Source organism: Ovis canadensis, chromosome 12 (genome assembly GCF_042477335.2).
Source record: "Ovis canadensis isolate MfBH-ARS-UI-01 breed Bighorn chromosome 12, ARS-UI_OviCan_v2, whole genome shotgun sequence".
In the NCBI taxonomy this organism is placed as follows: domain Eukaryota; kingdom Metazoa; phylum Chordata; class Mammalia; order Artiodactyla; family Bovidae; genus Ovis; species Ovis canadensis.
Genome location: NC_091256.1, coordinates 71,239,212 through 71,257,810, shown reverse-complemented (window position 1 = coordinate 71,257,810; position 18,599 = coordinate 71,239,212). Strand labels below are relative to the sequence as shown.

The following is an 18,599-nucleotide window of genomic DNA, read 5'->3' as shown; positions in this document are numbered from 1 at the left end:
AGGCTTCCACAGTGGTCTTTCTGGAATGCTTGAGAAGAAAACTAAGTCTGAAATCTCACCTAGAAAAGGATCGTATGAGGTGAGTCAGTAAGGAACATGTTCTAGGCTTCAGCCTCCCTTTTGTATTCAAGCACAAGTGACTAAAACTGGCACAAACAAAAATGCTACAAATCAAGTCAAAATCTTGAGAGCTCGACTCAGTTGTCTGGTTGAGGTTTATGATGTCGCATTTCCATTGCAAAATTTAGAAGTCTGGTGTCCCAAAAATCACTTATCAGCACCTGGTCTTGACTTCCAGGCCTCTATGGTAATGTGCTGACAAGTCCTTCGGGATTCAAAATTCTTTGCAGAAGCTGCAAGAATGGAGTTAATTAAGTATTAAATAAAAAGCACCTAAGAGTTATCCTACTGAAAATCTTGGTTCTGTCACAACCTAACAGGCAACTTCTGAAGACTGAGATGTGTAAAGAGAAGAAGTGTAATGAGACGTGTAAAGGTCTTATCTGTCGTTGATTCTGTGAAACAACCCCTGTGGAAGTTTATGCAGATGCAGATGTAATCTTCTGTCCCCTAACAAAAATGGAAATCTGAATTGAAAACAATAGAAATACCCTGAACCAGCAGGTGGGGTGAGGGGATAATAAGAGGAAATGATACGTTGGTACTTATTAAAATCTTTATTCATTGTCTTTTTTTTCAGAATTGAAACCCATAGAACACATTAGAAATTTAGGTGCATATCTGTCTTGTTTGATGTCTTACCAAGCACAACCTCTATTTGTGCAAGAGCTCTGAGAGGAAATCCTTGGCAGATCAGAACCGAGGATCGTGGTTCTTAACACCTCTCTCTTAAGCAAATAAATTACTTCCCGGTAAATTATTCCCAGATTCCCCCCCTAAACATTTTGTATTTTTGAGTAACACCTTAGTTCCTTAAAAACCTGTGGCAGTATAGTATCCAGCCCCCACCTTTTCAACCCAGACTTGAGGAGTGGAAGGGAGGAAAACTGGCCCACCCCTGATGTACAGCAGTCTTACGAGGCGGGTCTATCTGCCTTGGACACCGGCCCTGGCTAGCACAGTAGGTGTTTCCTGAATGGTTGGTCTTTATGTCACTTAGGTTCACGCTCAGAGACTGAGAACCTTTTACTAGCTTCAGGTTCTTCAGCAACATAAGTCAGTGTTTCCCTGTGTGAAAATAAATATTTTCTTGTTAGAATACATATATGACTATATACATACATATACCTTGACTCATGTTTCCTGAAGCCCAAGCTCACAAAATGACAGCTGCTGTTTACCATCATTTGAGGTGTGGTCATGGACTGGTCAAATGAGAATATGGAAGCCGTGGAGAAGAGAGGGTGAAGGGACATGCTGGATAGGAGGGGAAGGCCAAAAGCCTCTTTTTTTAAAAAAAAAAAAGAAAGAAAGAAAAGATGGATTTCTTTGGAAGAACATGTGGCTTTCAGGTGACACTGAAATTTTGCCATGTAGAGGATTCATTTTGCCCCAAACAGTATACAATGGATGTGCCTGAATTCTCCCTTTCCTTATTACATTTGACATATTAATCCTGAGAGCAAATACAGAGAAATGCCTTATTAATATATTATTAAGCAATACTCTGAGCAAGTCAGATCCTGTCTATTAATTTGTTTTGCACAGAAAATTATTTACCCCAAACTAATAATACACCTTCATATTAAAGAACAATTTTAGGATGAAACCTCTATACCCATATTCCCGCAAACTCTGGAATAAATATATTTAAAAAGGAGAAGGAGTGCAGAAATGCTACTCAGTTCTGATTTTCTTAGTTTTAGAAGATTGAAATGTATCCATGTTTATCTTTAGATGTTAACTAGGCATACCCAACTTAAAGACTAACCAAAAACCCTTCCAATGACCTGATTATAACAACCCTCAATTCCAAAAGATAAACCATAAAAAGGACAGTTACAAAACTTTAAAAAACAATATCTACCTATTTTTTTAATCAGAATATAGTGTTTATGAATTTTAGAACTAAGAGCTTATAGTTGGTTTTCTCCGAGATTTACCTAAACACACTTTTCTCAGCTTAATCCAGTATTGACTTAGAACATAAATTTATATTCTAAGCATCAGTTCACACCACTCTCTTAGCACAATTCTAACTTTAACCACTATACATCTGAACACCTTTTAAGATATTAAAATAGGGAAGGAGAATGAAGCAGTGTTTGGAAAAAAGAATGAGACGTTTTCAAAGCAGCCTTCCCTCCTGCATTTTCCCTCAACAGAATCTTCTGCCTTCAGCATTACGAATAAAGTTCCCGAGTTTGAGAACAGTTCTTACTCATTCCACTGGGGCATACCAAAGAACAATATCATGTGTTTGAAAGAATTAGTTCAACTAACATTTATCAAGCAAAGCAGCACTGACTACCTTCTTACTGGCTCCCTGATGCTTTGAGGTGAGCACCATCCAAGGTATTCTCAAGCTCAAATGTGTACTTCCCTGGATGCACACAGTACATGACTTTAAAACTGAAATCAGTGCCTCTTCCTGTTAACATTAGCTCAGCGTTTTGATATGTCTGCTATGTCTTAAATCCAAAAGCTTTTAAAAAATAAGCCTATTCTGTGTACATCTCCAAATGTACAAACTAAGTACAAAAGTATCCTAATTTCACGTTGCTTTAAAGTAGTTACTGGGTACTCAGTGGACTTTCAATTTGAGAAAATTAGAGCACAAATTCTAAACCATTTTTGAAAGGGTGGTTACCTAAAATTGGTCTCCAGTGGCTGGCAGTAAATTTGTTCAACCACACTTTAATTAAATATTAGTCTTTGCTTCACAGAAGTCAAAACCCGAAGAGTCCCCAGACAAAATGCAGGAGAGAAGCTTCTAGCTCTGAGGACGCACAAGTGGACCCACCAGGCCAGCTCTCCTCGCCCTGTATTTTAATGCAACTGGTTACATGTCAAAATCACTTTGCCAGAACACACAACTAAGCCTGTTTTAGCAACCTGATATTTGAAAGTGCTAATAGAAGACAGAAGAACACTGCCTCAGGGATTCAGAACAAGACAGGGTATGACATAAATCAAAATCTTAAGGCTCTTCCTGGTAACCACCTTAATTTTAAGGCTCAGAAGGCTTAAAATCTGTGTTTCTAGCCTTCTGCGTGGCCCAAATCACTAGACAGGTCCAGCCACCAGCAGGATGTGAACTGTTAGCTGTAGGAGTGAGCTGGCTTTTCTCCAAGAAAGGCACAAATAGGATCGCCAGTCTCTCGGGAACAGCTTTAACAACTAAGTACCTTGAAGACAAAAGTGAAAATTCATTTTGGAAATCAGAATGGCAGGGATCGCAGGCAACCTAACTCTTACGCAAGGCGCTGTCAGTTTGCTTTGTTAATCTGCAAAGGATTTGCCTGTTTGGGGCAAAAAAGAAAGTAAACCTCCATAACAGAATTGTACTTGGGTTGTAACAGTAGGTTCTCTACAGACAATTTTTTTGGGTTAATTTGGACATAACCATGAGAATGCAACTCTTACTTAGGTACAAGTCATGCTTGCTTTTATATATGTTAAGAACTTAAATACAGCGGAACCTGTTTTTCACTAATTCAATCACCTCCTTGATTCTGGTTCTACCAAGCAGGTCTCTCTCTCTTCTTTCCTCCTTTAAGAATCATCAAAAGCACTACCACCTTCTTACTTAAAAGCCCAAACATCCTTCCTGCTTTTGTCCTTCCTTCTAATTCTACCTTAAAAGCATAGTCCCTCCAACAGAGCATACTACTTTGGCTCAACAGAATGCCGGGTTCCTTGCTGCCGCTCCCCAGCAAGCAGTAAAATCCCCAATTTGACTAATCCTGGAAAAAAGGACTCAAGAGACTGTAAAGTGTTTTTGGAAGATCGCAAGTGTGGAAAAAGGACCATAAGGATGAACTCCAAATACACACTCCAGAACCAACCCCAGCATTAACCCAGTTGAATATCACACCTCTCTGCATCCTTTGGCATGAGAAATTAAGACTGACCAACTGTGCTGCCCACTGCTAGGATGGGCAAATGCCGAGGAAGTCTGAAGGTGGTTCAGCAGGTACGGTTCCATGGTCTGAAGCTTGTAAGTCTTTGCTTTAGCTTCTACTACAGCAAACACCAAAGAAATCCAAGGCCACCCTATCCTCTATTACCAGAATGCGCTGCTGGCCATTTCCAATCCATCTCATACCATCTGGAATTGATTGTGCTGTTTCTCTATCTTTATAAAAAGCAGTTTCACTTATTTTGTGGAGAATTACAAGTGCGAGAGAGGCATCCTGTCTTCCACCAACACAGTGTCCATCCCAAACTGGTCAGTGCACTGCTTGACGGTGGCCAGGATACTCAGGAGCCGCTGGTCCACAGCGTCCAGGTGAGGATCAGAGAGCACTGGGGAGATGGGGTCGTGGGCCATGGCGGATTTTAAGGCAGACTTCAGCACACCATTCTTCAAGGAGTTCAGTCTGTTCCAGGTGGAAACACGAATGCTGGGAGAAATAAGTTTTATAACAGGTTACATAAAGCCTCTCACTGTCAAATGGAGACTGAAGCCTGCTTGGCAGACAAATGTAAAGAAATAATTATCTAAAATATCTCAACTAGAAAAGCCATTTCTGTTTTAGAAGCAGCTCTACATTATGAGTGACATTATCACATTTTGATATTTCCTTCTTGGTAACTAACAAGAGATACACACAATATTTACACAGGTTCACTGCAGTGCTCTTTTTAACAGGAAAAATGTGAATCTGAATGTCTGACAACTGAGAATAGTTGAATAAACTATGGTTCATCCATTCAATGAAAAACCATGCAGCCATTTAAAGTAGTTATGAAAATTCAGTGGCATGAGGAAATGCCCATATAATATTGAATCGGGGGAAAGTTGGAAGGAAAAACTGTTTTACTTCAAATCTGTGGGGAAAGAAAATGTGTGTATAAGCACACACACAAACATACACATACAGTTAGAATGAAGTCACTAGAGTGTTAACAGAAGGTATCCTTACATTTTAGCAAGTAATTTAAATTTCCTTCTTTTTGTTTCTGAATTAAAAATTCTAGCATTAATCTTACCAATAGAAAAAGTTTATTTTAAGGGTATCTATTTTTCTTAATTTTTTTGCCTCAAGAGGATCTTCTGTTTATTTTAGAAGAAAAGTACGAAGCCCCCTGTAGGTAATGCGGGAACTACTAGGTATGCGTTAAGGCCTGACTCTGCATGTGGCCGGCAGCCTGTTCTGCAGCCATCTGAACAGTAAGAAAGTAAGGATCTTTGGCTAAAGCATGGAAGGGATGGACAAGCACAGAGGCAGTGTGGTTTTCCAATTCTGAAAAATATGAGTGCCTAGAGCATCAGAATTTCTCCTGCATGACCAAAGTATCACTTGACTTCCTTTCAGAAAGCTCCAAATCCACTTTTCATGTATGCCCTGCTCTCGTGGACAGAGGTCCTCTAATCATCTCTTCTCTTGGGCTTTCTCAGTACAGGATGCTGAGGGAGATGCTTCTGGCTGCTGTACAGGGCAGGAGTGTTCAGGGAAGGTCACCAAATGAAGCTCTTCCCTGGCTGCATTCCCAGAGCAGGCAGGTCCTCCGTGACACCGCAACTTCGGCCTGGCTTGGTAGTAACTTTCCTAAGGCCCTCTTGACATGGAAACCAGAGCCCCAAGGCCACCCACTCATGCTGGTACCCTTATTCCCTCCACAGGCCCACAAATAAGTCTTGCCTGTAGCCTGGAGGGTTCCCTACTGAGTCATGGCTCTCTCTGTACAGGACACGACCTGTGGATTGCCTGTTCCTTGCCCGCACTCTGGAGGGTTGCTTCCTGCACGCCCAGCATTTGCAAACTAGTGCACTTCTTTGCTATCAAGTGGGCTGAACTACACCTTCTCCACTGAGGACCAAACCCAGGGGTGGGGGTGGGGGTGGGGGTCTCTTCCAAATTGGTTACTCTCCCTCAGCTCTACTTGTATATCAGAGGGTTTAACCCTCCTTTATATTAAACTTTCCTGTTGAACACACCATGTCTCTTCTATGTTCTGACTGCACCAGACTGACAGTACTAATTAACACAAAGATAATCTTCCTTCACAGATGCAGGTTCTGACTGGATGTTATCACTGCTTCCTAGTATTAATGAACATAATTTAGGGTAGCCTAGGTAACACTTTCTGCAGAATCCTGTTGTTATTTAAGAAAAAGAGAAAGAAAAGAAAAGTAAAACAGACCAGCTGCCAGAAGGGGCAGTCTTACGCGATCAGTGTCTCTCTGGGAGTTGACCAGTAGTATCCAAGCAAGCTGGGTCTGAGCTGATTCTTAGTGCTCACGCTTTAAAGTCATACTGGCAATGATGATCTGAAAAGGAGCTCCTTAGAGCTCAATCTTTAACTCATTTTCTTGATTTATTTTTTAATTTCTTTCTTCTCTAACACAGACTTTCAGAAAATCAATTACTAAATACCTAGGGAGGGCTTCCCTGGTGGCTTAAAGGGTAAAGCGTCTGCCTGCAAGACCCGAGTTCAATCCTTGGGTCGGGAAGATCCCCTGGAGAAGGAAATGACAGCCTACTCCAGTACTCTTGCCTGGAGAATCCCATGGATGGAAGAGCCTCATAGGCTACAGTCCGTGGGGTCACAGAGTCGGACACGACCGAGCGACGACACACAAATACCTAGGGAGATAGCTATTTTTGGTTTACACAACTTCTGACTAAGATAAGCAAACCACAGGTGGGTTGTGGCGGTGAGAGGAAGGTACACACGGCAGAGCAACTGGGGCATGGCCTGCACTGGATTCTGCAGGGGAGCAGGGCCTGTATTCTGATATTGAAACAAACTGATATACATTATTAAATAAACTGACAATTTCCATTCATATAAAACACAAAATGCTGTCTAAGCCTTGCTGTAGAAATACTTCCCTGATCCGCTACATACCAGGATCTCCAGGGGGTTCTGGGTTAGAAAAGTACGCAAAGCACTGCAGGCAAATGCATTTGATGAAGTAACTTACATGCAACACTGATAGAGAGGGGCGAGAATGCTTCTCTCATCCAGTGATGGGTTCCCAAAGCTGAAAATTAAATGAAAACTTGGCAAATTAGATGAAAGCACCAGTTCCCTTTTCAGCATCAAGGTAAGAACAAATGCTATAAGAAACCCCAACGTGATCCTAGATAATTTTATGCCCCCACAGCTCAAATCACTTAAATTAGAAATAAACAGGGTTTATGACCAATTAGACCCAGGATTCCTAACAGCCTGCACTGCAGCGTCGAAAAACAGATATACTCCTTTACAAGGGTCCTTGCTCCTGCCGGGACTGCAAGGTGCTGAAGCGTAACCATTGTGACAAAGTGTGAAGTCCACAGATGGAGGAGAATCTGAAGACCCCCAAACCTGAGAAAGTTTTACGGGTGCACAGAGAAATAAAGGCTATTCATATTAGGTTCTCACAAACAAGGAGAAAGCCATTTCCTGTAAAAAGAAGTTATACTTGTTCTACTCCAAAATTACCAATAAGAAAAGACTTAGATTATCCTATTCCCTACAACAAAGAAAAAACTGCTCACAGAGGCTGAGAAAATGGTGATTGGAAGCATATATAAAAATGCCTTAAGCAGTAATTCAAGAGTAAGAAAAGAACTGATTCTGGAATAACTGTCAACCTTCCACTCTTTTCCTAGCAGCTCACCTTAATAGCTGGAGGGTCTGGTAGCCCTCAGCACAGTGCAGGCCCTTGAATAAAAAATGGCAAAGGCAATTATTTCCATGTGTATTTCCATAGCACACATGATCACTTTTACAAGTAAGGATATTCAGGAACTGAAAATACAGTGTAAATGAAAATGAAACACACGGCACTGGCCACTTCCTGCTGGCCTCGCACTCTGTAACTGTCACCACCTTCCATGGAATATGAGGGGCCTGGTGCCCAGTGTGAGGTGGTGGCCTGCTTAGCAAATGCTGCCCAAGCATTCTCTGCTGAGGATCCATGGCTCAGCTTATTCTCAGCAACCGACGTTAACAGTTAGCGACCTAGAGTCTAGACAGTTCTGGCTCCAAGGAAGTATTCTATCTAGCAAACATTTACTCAGTGTAACTAAAAGTATGGCACTTAACTGGGTACCACGGGGAATGCAGAGTGCAAGTTGAAAATACAATGTGCTCTTCAAATAGCTCAGATCTAAATAAGGACATTTGATTTATGCAAAATTAATAAAATTGCCTTATTCAAGATAGTGACTTGTCTTTATAATCACTAAGCAACTGCTCTCCTACTCATAATAGAAAAAATCTGGGCCTAGGCTGCTATAAAAATAGCAAAAACACCCTATCAAGTAAGTTAATTTTTTAAACTGCATGAACCTTTGGATACTATATATTTAACAGTAACTAAATTTCATGTTCTGTTAACTATGTATTTCTCAAGATTCTAAACTAGTCAAGAAACTAGTCAAGAAAGAATGATATAAGTAGCAATAAATACAAGACTTTGGTTTCCAGTTGTCTGTAAAGAGAATGAGAATCTTTGACTCCTTGGAAAAAATGACTTTTCCATTTTTATTAAACTCTTAGATCCCTGAGGGTGAAAGGAGTATAAGCTCTGAACAAGGTGGAAGGATGGGTGCCCATGGCAAAGACCCTGAGTACAAACAGGAAGGACGCCCTCTATCGAGTCTGTTCTAGAGTTCTCCCAGGACATCCTAGACAGCATCCTTCTTGTATATACAAGACCCCGAATGGAGAGGGAGAGTCCTGCTGGTCCTACCTTTTCGCATTATCGAGAAGGATGAGCATACTAGCGCCTTCATCGTCTTGGAAACTCTCATAGTGATGGCGGTCAGCATTGCCAATCAGGTAATCAAAGACAGCTGTATCAATGATGTCCAAGAGGCGCGGGCCGGAGTCATAAGGAGATGTTTTCTTCACAGCATCGCAGTAGCTCTCATCATACTCCCACCTGGAGGCAAGCAGCATGGGGGGTGTTTACTGATTGTCAGCACTGCATGTAGCGTTGTTTAAAACACAGAGAAGAGAAAGTCCTAGACTAGCAGGTTTCCCCCGAGCAGGTTTCCATAGTCCTTTTTATTTGTGGACAGAACCCCTGGCTCCTACACAGGGTCAGCACCTGACTAGGTACGGGAGATAATAAAGTAATGGCTCACAGGAGCATTTACCTGGCCAATTTGCCCTCTCGGTAAGTCCTGCCCCATGGGTGTCGGTGTTTCTGTAGAGGCCACACATCTGGAAGCCAAAGCGTGACAGACCCCTCCATCGTGTCTCCGTCAGCACAGGCTGGCTCTGTTTCTCGGCAGTAGTAACACTTCCCATAGAAACAAGTATTATTTCCTAAAGGAGAGAATGGAACCAAATACTTTTAGAGAAAAAGGATGACTCCAAATTCTCCCCAAACAATGCAGAAGAGAGCAGCTCTATGTGAAAACAAAGATCCTGAATTGATTTTAAAAATCTTTATTTTCTGTATAGGAAATAAAAGCACACGGTGTAAAAAAAAATTCAAAAGGACATACATGAAAAGGTAACTCTCCTTCTCCCTCTCTGCCCTGTCTACCCAATCCCCTTCCAGAAGTCAACTACTGTCACAAGTATCTTTCTGAACTCACTTTAAGTAATGGCCTCTTCTCCTTTGACAGGACTGACATTTTGGCCAGAATGCCATGGGGAGGCAGAGAGGGCATAATGGCCCAAGACTTTGTTTACATACTGGTTGGGGAGTGGGGTCTTGAGCAAATGAGTTAACAGACTGAGGATAATGGGAACCAGTTTTCTGATAGATAGATAAAGGAGTTTAACACATACAAAGGGAGAAGGCCAGAGTAAATCCTTCGCTGTTGAATTATAACTGAGGATACTAGTTTGAATAGATGGTTTAATACACAGAGATATAGAAGAAGACAAAATACGACCGTGTGTGTGTATATCTACGCATATATATACACACACACAAGGATATATACCACATACGTTTTCTACCTCTGCCCCTCTAGAAAATCTAGAAACAGCGACACTCAGGTAGTAATGAATACACCTAGCACTCATCTATTAGTTTCTAAATATTGTTTTACTGCTGTATTCGGAGAAGGCAAAGGCGACCCACTCCAGCACTCTTGTCTGGAAAATCCCATGGGTGGAGGAGCCTGATAGGCTGCAGTCCATGGGGTCGCTAGGAGTCGGACATGACTGAGCGACTTCACTTTCACTTTCATGCATCGGAGGAGGACATGGCAACCCACTCCAGTGTTCTTGCCTGGAGAATCCCAGGGACAGGGGAGCCTGGTGGGCTGCCGTCTATGGGGCTGCACAGAGTCGGACACGACTGAAGCGACTTAGCAGCAGCAGTAGCAGCGCTGTATTAAAAATAACCAGGGTTCCCTGGAGAAACAGATGACCCGAGGGCAGGAGCAGAGAAAGTACAAGATGAGTCTGGGTCATATTGCTATGCCAGCCATAAGGAAGCACTCAGAGAATGATGAGAACATTCCAAATGACAGGAGACAGTTTGTAGGGATTCCCCCTCTGCGACAGTTTGAGTATCAAAATAAATAATAACAACATTGTTACTGAGTAAATTAAGAGCCTGTATGCTCATAGTTTTATAAATAAATAAATAAACAAAAGTGGGGCAGGGTGAGGGGAGGTCTACAGAATGGCAACCAGTAAGTCTAGAAGAATCAGCAAATCACCATGTGACAAATGTCACAGCAGTAACTGATGTGGGCAAGAATTATCAATGAATGCTAAAACTGCAGGGCAAAAGTCTGGTGACGATATAATGTTTATACAGGTTTGAGTTTCTCCCTACAAAGTACTCAGTAGTTACTTATTAGTAAGCATAAAACACTGGAGAAACCTTGCAGACACTCACCACCTTAACCAAGTGATGAGTTAACATCACAAGTAATGGGACCAACATCATGTGCCTCCTGATACTATGCACTGAGAAGTGAGCAACAGCACTTTGTTGGCATTTTCACTAAAGTCTTTAAATCATAATGAAACATGAACATCAGAGATGTTCCAGAAAGTAACCAGCCTGCACTCTTCAAAACCAGCAAGGTCTTGAAAAACAAGAAGAGTGAGAAACTGTTTCAGCCTGATGGAGGCTAAAAAGACATAATAAGTGAATGCAACTGAATACAATATCCTAGATTAAATCCTGGATGTACACAGGCCATTACACAGACACATGGCAAAATGCTAATAGGGTCTATGTGATCAGCAATATTGGATCAATGTTAATCTCTTGATTTTGATGGTTGAATGACGTTGTGTATAAGAGTGCCCTGGAAGTTGTGATATACTCACTCAAGTCTTAAGAGAGCATAAGGCAGTAATGGATATTCATGTCTGTAACCTGTTCTCAACCGATTCAGAAGTATTAACAATTGAATCTGGGGGCAGACTCCAGATCATTTTCTGCAACTTTTATGTAAACCATAAAATTATTTCAAAATAAAAACTTAAGGTAGGTAATTTTTTTTTGCTCTCCACCTCTATGAAATATAACCATTAAATGAGCTAATTTCCTATACCTATAAAACCTCACATACTATTTTAACAACTGTTTATGCTGTTAAAACATAAACATGTATAGGGGTCCTTGAAGAGACAAACTTATTAGTATTTCCACCCTCTGGCCTACTACACACTAAATAAAAATGAACCCACTATACACACCCCTCCCCTAAAGTTGACTCTATCACTATTACTTCACAAACTTTGCCAGATAAAAAGAGATTTGAACACTAATTGAAAGATACACCATCCTTATAATGTTTATCATATAAACTTAAAAGTTTAATTTGATCCATCAATAATACCAATGGGTCTTTTAGCGGGTAACTAGATATGACAATTTTAAAGGTCAGAGGAAAAAATATAAATAAGAACTGTTAAAAAACTGTTAAAATAACTGCAAAGAGAAGGGACTAGATTTATCAGATATCAAAACATAGTATAATGTCTCATAATTAAAACATAGACCAGCTGATGAACAGATATAATGTCCGATGGAACAGAACAGAAAGTCTAGAAACTAAAGCTAAATAAGCTGAAGAAAATTTACTACAGGGGAAAAATAAGAGACTCTTTAATAAATGCTGCTGGGGCAACTGATAGCCATCTAGGGGAAAAAATAACAACAGTGGAGCCATACTTCATTATAGCTCCAACAATATCAAAACCTTAATGTGAAAAATAAAACTACAGAAGTACTACAAAAAAAAAAATTTTTTTTCTATAATGTTGGAGTGAGCAAGGCATAACTATGATTCAAAATCAGAAAATCTATCAGAAAAAGATGGATTGATACACTAAAAACAAAAAATTTCTATAAAGCATTTATAAAGCAATTATCCTTCAATTAAAAAATAAATTTAAAAAATTCTATAAATAAAAAAAAGAGAAAAAACTAAGCAAAGGCAAAAGAAATTAAAGAATGGGGGAAAATATTTACATCTCACATCACAAAGAGCTATCCTTCTTAAGTATGAACTCTTGTAAATCAGGAGGACCAATGATAAGAGTTAAAAATGACTGAGGATATGCAAAGATAAAGAAAATACAAATGGCTCTTAAACAAATAAAAAGATGCTACATATGAAACACACAAAACCCAAAGTCTGGTAATATGTTGTTGGTGAAGCTAGGGGAGAGGCATTCTCATGCATCACTGCTGAGAAGGTAAACTGGTTAAACATCTACGTAAAAATGTATGTGGCTTTGACCCAGCACTTCCACTTCCAGATATAGTTGATCATGCATGAAATATGTACAAGGTAATTCTGGGCAACACTGGTTGTAAAAACAAAATATCATAACTTTTAGGTCCAACAAGGGACTGGTTAAATGAACTACGGTACATCCATGCAATGGAGCACGTTGTAACGGGTAAAACAAAAAAAGAATGAAAAAGCTCTTTATATGAGATAATAGAAAGATTTCCAAGATGTATTACATAAAAGAATAAGATGCAGAAGCATGTACAGGGTGACACATGTTGTATAAAATGGTAGTTAGGTAAAAATATATATTCATTTTTCATACAAAAAGGACATAAAAAGAAATTACTAAAAAAAAACTAAAAAAAAAAAAGGAAATTACTAATAGAGATTGCCACTGGGAGCAGGGAGAAGGAATGGTTGGATGGAAGTTTTTTCATTGTTCTCCTTTGGCATTTTCAAAAAATTGTGAGTTGTGGGAATATATTATTGATAAAAAAACATACAAAACAAAACAAAACATTGCTTGGTGTAGGAAACTTGCTATCTATGTGATGAAATCCAAACTCCTGAGCTTGGTAAATAAGACTCTTTAAAACTGAATGAAGTCAGGTGTACAGTGTGATCTAAGTCAGGAGTAAGAGTGTGATCTAAGCTCAGGCTTGCAGGTTCAAAATAGAGACTATAAACAGTCATTAGACTGTAAGACATTATGCCTGATAATTTGACTTCTCTAAGCTTCCTCCAAGGAGCGGTGGCTGCATGGGTGCAGGAGGGCCTAGAGGAGCTATTCCACATTCAAGGTCAGGAGGGGTGGGGGCGAGAAGATACCCCTCATCCAAGGTAAGAGAAACCCAAGTAAGACAGTAGGTGTTGCAAGAGGGCATCAGAGGACAGACACAGTGAAACCATAATCACAGAAAACTAGTCAATCTAATCACACTAGGACCACAGCCTTGTCTAACTCAATGAAACTAAGCCATGCCCGCGGGGCAATCTAAGACGGGCGGGTCATGGTGGAGAGGTCTGACAGTATGTGGTCCACTGGAGAAGGGAATGGCAAGCCACTTCAGTATTCTTGCCTTGAGAACCCCATGCTGCTAAGTCACTTCAGTCATGTCTGACTCTGTGTGACCCCATAGACAGCAGCCCACCAGGCTCCCCCGTCCCTGGGATTCTCCAGGTAAGAACACTGGAGTGGGTTGCCATTTCCTTCTCCAATGCATGAAAGGGAAAAGTGAAAGGGAAGTCGCTCAGTCGTGTCCAACTCTTCGCGACCCCAAGGACCGCAGCCTACCAGGCTCCTCTGTCCATGGGATTTTCCAGGCAAGAGTACTGGAATGGAGTGCCATCACCTTCTCCGAGAGAACCCCATGAACAGTATGAAAAGCCAAAATGATAGGATACTGAAAGAGGAACTCCCCAGGTCAGCAGGTGCCCAATATGCTACTGGAGATCAGTGGAGAAATAACTCCAGAAAGAATGAAGGGATAGAGCCAAAGCAAAAACAATACCCAGCTGTGGATGTGACTGGTGATAGAAGCAAGGTCCGATGCTGTAAACAGCAATATTGCATAGGAACCTGGAATGTCAGGTCCATGAATCAAGGCAAATTGGAAGTGGTCAAACAGGAGATGGCAAGAGTGAACATCGACATTCTAGGAATCAGTGAACTAAAATGGACTGGAATGGGTGAATTTAACTCAGATGACCATTATATCTACTACTGCGGGCAGGAATCCCTCAGAAGAAATGGAGTAGCCATCATGGTCAACAAAAGAGTCTGAAATGCAGTACTTGGATGCAATCTCAAAAACGACAGAATGGTCTCTGTTCATTTCCAAGGCAAATCATTCAATATCACAGTTATCCAAGTCTATGCCCCAACCAGTAATGCTGAAGAAACTGAAGTTGAATGGTTCTATGAAGACCTACAAGACCTTTTAGAACTAACACCCCCAAAAGATGTCCTTTTCATTATAGGGGACTGGAATGCAAAAGTAGGAAGTCAAGAAACACCTGGAGTAACAGGCAGATTTGGCCTTGGAATGCGGAATGAAGCAGGGCAAAGACTAATAGAGTTTTGCCAAGAAAATGCACTGGTCATAGCAAACACCCTCTTCCAACAACACAAGAGAAGACTCTACACATGGACATCACCAGATGGTCAACACCGAAATCAGATTGATTATATTCTCTGCAGCAAAAGATGGAGAAGCTCTATACAGTCAACAAAAACAAGACCAGGAGCTGACTGTGGCTCAGATCATGAACTCCTTATTGCCAAATTCATACTTAAATTGAAGAAAGTAGGGAAAACCACTAGACTATTCAGGTATAACCTAAATCAAATCCCTTATGATTATACAGTGGAAGTGAGAAATAGATTTAAGGGACTAGATCTGATAGAGTGCCTGATGAACTATGGAATAAGGTTCATGACATTGTACAGGAGACAGGGATCAAGACCATCCCCATGGAAAAGAAATGCAAAAAAGCAAAATGGCTGTCTGAGGAGGCCTTACAAATAGCTGTGAAAAGAAGAGAAGTGAAAACCAAAGGAGAAAAGGAAAGATATAAGCATATGAATGCAGAGTTCCAAAGAATAGCAAGAAGAGATAAGAAAGCCTTCCTCAGCAATCAAAGCAAAGAAATGGAGGCAAACAACAGAATGGGAAAGACTAGAGATCTCTTCAAGAAAATTAGAGATACCAACATTTCATGTAAGATGGGCTTGATAAAGGACAGAGATGGTATGGACTTAACAGAAGCAGAAGATATTAAGAAGAGGTGGCAAGAATACACAGAAGAACTATACAAAAAAGATCTTCATGACCAAGATAATCACAATGGTGTGATCACTCACCTAGAGCCAGACATCCTGGAATGTGAAGTCAAGTGGGCCTTAGAAAGCATCACTACGAACAAAGCTAGTGGAGGTGATGGAATTCCAGTGGAGCTATTTCAAATCCTGAAAGATGATGCTGTGAAAGTGCTGCACTCAATATGCCAACAAATTTGGAAAACTCAGCAGCGGCCACAGGACTGGAAAAGGTCAGTTTTCATTCCAATCCCAAAGAAAGGCAATGCCAAAGAATGCTCAAACTACCGCACAATTGCATTCATCTCACATGCTAGTAAAGTAATGCTCAAAATTCTCCAAGCCAGGCTTCAGCAATACATGAACCGTGAACTTCCTGATGTTCAAGCTGGTTTTAGAAAAGGCAGAGGAACCAGAGATCAAATTGCCAACATCCACTGGATCATGGAAAAAGCAAGAGAGTTCCAGAAAAACATCTGTTTCTGTTTTATTGACTATGCCAAAGCCTTTGACTGTGTGGATCACAATAAACTGTGGACAATTCTGAAAGAGATGGGAATACCAGACCACCTGACCTGCCTCTTGAGAAACCTATATGCAGGTCAGGAAGTAACAGTTAGAACTGGACATGAAACAACAGACTGGTTCCAAACAAGAAAAGGAGCACGTCAAGGCTGTATATTGTCACCCTGCTTATTTAACTTATATGCAGAGTCCATCATGAGAAACGCTGGGCTGGAAGAAACACAAGCTGGAATCAAGATTGCCGGGAGAAATCTCAATAACCTCAGATATGCAGATGAAACCACCCTTATGGCAGAAAGTGAAGAGGAACTGAAAAGCCTCTTGATGAAAGAGAAAGACGAGAGTGAAAAAGTTGGCTTAAAGCTCAACATTCAGAAAACGAAGATCATGGCATCTGGTCCCATCACTTCATGGGAAATAGATGGGGAAACAGTGGAAACAGTGTCAGACTTTATTTTGGGGGGCTCCAAAATCACTGCAGATGGTGATTGCAGCCATGAAATTAAAAGACGCTTACTCCTTGGAAGAAAAGTTATGACCAACCTAGACAGCGTAATAAAAAGCAGAGACATTACTTTGCCAACAAAGGTCCGTCTAGTTAAGGCTATGGTTTTTCCTGTGGTCATGTATGGATGTGGGAGTTGGACTATGAAGAAAGCTGAGCGCCTAAGAATCGATGCTTTTGAACTGTGGTGTTGGAGGAGACTCTTGAGAGTCCCTTGGACTGCAAGGAGATCCAACCAGTCCATCCTAAAGGAGACCAATCCTGGGTGTTCTTTGGAAGGACTGATGCTGAAGCTGAAACTCCAATACTTTGGTCACCTCATGCAAAGAGTTGACTCATTGGAAAAGACCCTGATGCTGGGAGGGATTGGGGGCAGGAGGAGAAGGGGATGACAGAGGATGAGATGGCTGGATGGCATCACCAACTCAATGGACATGAGTTTGGGTGAACTCTAGGAGTTGGTGATGGACAGTGTGGCCCGGTGTGCTGCAATTTATTGGGTTGCAAAGAGTCGGACACTACTAAGCGAATGAACTAAACTGAACTGAAGATACGGAAACCCTGGAGAATGATATGAGAACCCACTCCAGTATTCTTGCCTGGAGAATCCCATGGACAGAGGAGCCTGGTGGGCTACACAGTCCATGGCGTCGCAAGAATTGGACACGACTTAGCGACTAAATCACCACCACCACCAAGATATGGAAACAGCCTAAGTACTCATCAACATATGAATGGATAGAGAAAAGAAACGTGGTATATATATATATGTGTGTGTGTATGTGTGTATAATGGAATATTATTAAGCCATAAAAAAGAATAAAATCTCGCCATTTGCAAGAACAATGATGGCCCTTGAGGGCATTAAGCCAAGTGAAATAAGTCAGAGAAAGGTAAATCCTGTATGATCTCACTTACAGAATCTAAAACAAAACAAAAAAAAGAAGCTCATGGATAGCTGAGAACAGATGGATGGTTGCCAGAGGCTGGGGGTGGGGGGTGGGAGGAGTGAAGGACATCAAAAGGTACAAACTTCCAGTTATAAAATAAGTCATCAGGATGTAATATACAGCATGGTGATTATAGTAAATAATACTGTACTGCATATTTGAAAGTTGCTAAGTGAGCAGATCTCAAAAGTTCTCCTCACAAGAAACACACAAAAATTCTGTACTATATATGGTGATGTTTGTTAACTAGACTTATTGTGACAATCATTTCATAATATATATAAATACTGAATAATTATGCTGTACATCTGAAACTAACATAATGTTTTATGTCAATTATGCCTCAATTAAAAAAGTTTTTGCTAGGACAGCTCCTAAGTCTCAAGAAACCAGTTTACTCCCTAGATTACTGGCTTATTACAATAGAGAGCAATCAGCAGCCAGATGAAGAGATACACAGGGGGAATTCCTGAACAAAGAAGCTTCTGTCCTTGTCTGGGGCCTGGCATAAGGACACATAGAATCTTCTGGTTCATCAACTGGTAAAATACCCCATACCCTGTACTACTGGATTTTTATAGAGACTTCCTTACCTAGACATGATCAATTACTAACTCCAGCCATGATCAGTTATTTTCAGCCCTTCGCCCCCTCTCTGGAGAAAGTGCAAGGGTACAGTCCTGAAAACGCCAAGCTTCGAATTATGGCCTGATGGTTCACAGCTTCCATCCAGGACCCACCCAGAATCATCTCAATAGAATAAGGTATGCTCCTAGTGTCCTGAGGGAGGAATTAATAAGAGTTTCAGGAGCCATGTATCAGGAACTGGGGACAGAAGCCAGTATATCTATTTATTATTTTATTCAAGGAAACAAAATACCCTAAATTACATTCATTATCTTCCTTTACTCTATCTCCCTAAGTCTGTTCCTTTTTGTGACAGCCTCATTATTTAGCTATCTAACCCCAAAATTTTAGAGTCATTCTTAAAATTTTTCCTTCTCTCACTTTCT

The 18,599-nt window shown here is 40.8% G+C and overlaps 1 protein-coding gene across 6 annotated transcripts in view; it reads right to left on the bottom strand.

The window, feature by feature from the left end:
• Window positions 1-662: 662 nt before the first annotated feature.
• The window catches only part of FAM20B (FAM20B glycosaminoglycan xylosylkinase), a 44,625-nt gene continuing 26,688 nt past the window's right edge, over window positions 663-18,599 (bottom strand). For all 6 annotated transcript variants that reach the window (XM_069546174.1, XM_069546179.1, XM_069546177.1 and 3 more), the window contains 4 exons: window positions 9,222-9,393; window positions 8,813-9,004; window positions 7,055-7,114; window positions 663-4,526 (listed from right to left, as the gene is read on the bottom strand). In XM_069546174.1, coding sequence (XP_069402275.1) covers window positions 4,295-4,526; window positions 7,055-7,114; window positions 8,813-9,004; window positions 9,222-9,393 — 656 coding nt within the window. In that variant the 3' untranslated portion in view covers window positions 663-4,294. The remainder of the gene's footprint in view (window positions 4,527-7,054; window positions 7,115-8,812; window positions 9,005-9,221; window positions 9,394-18,599) is intronic.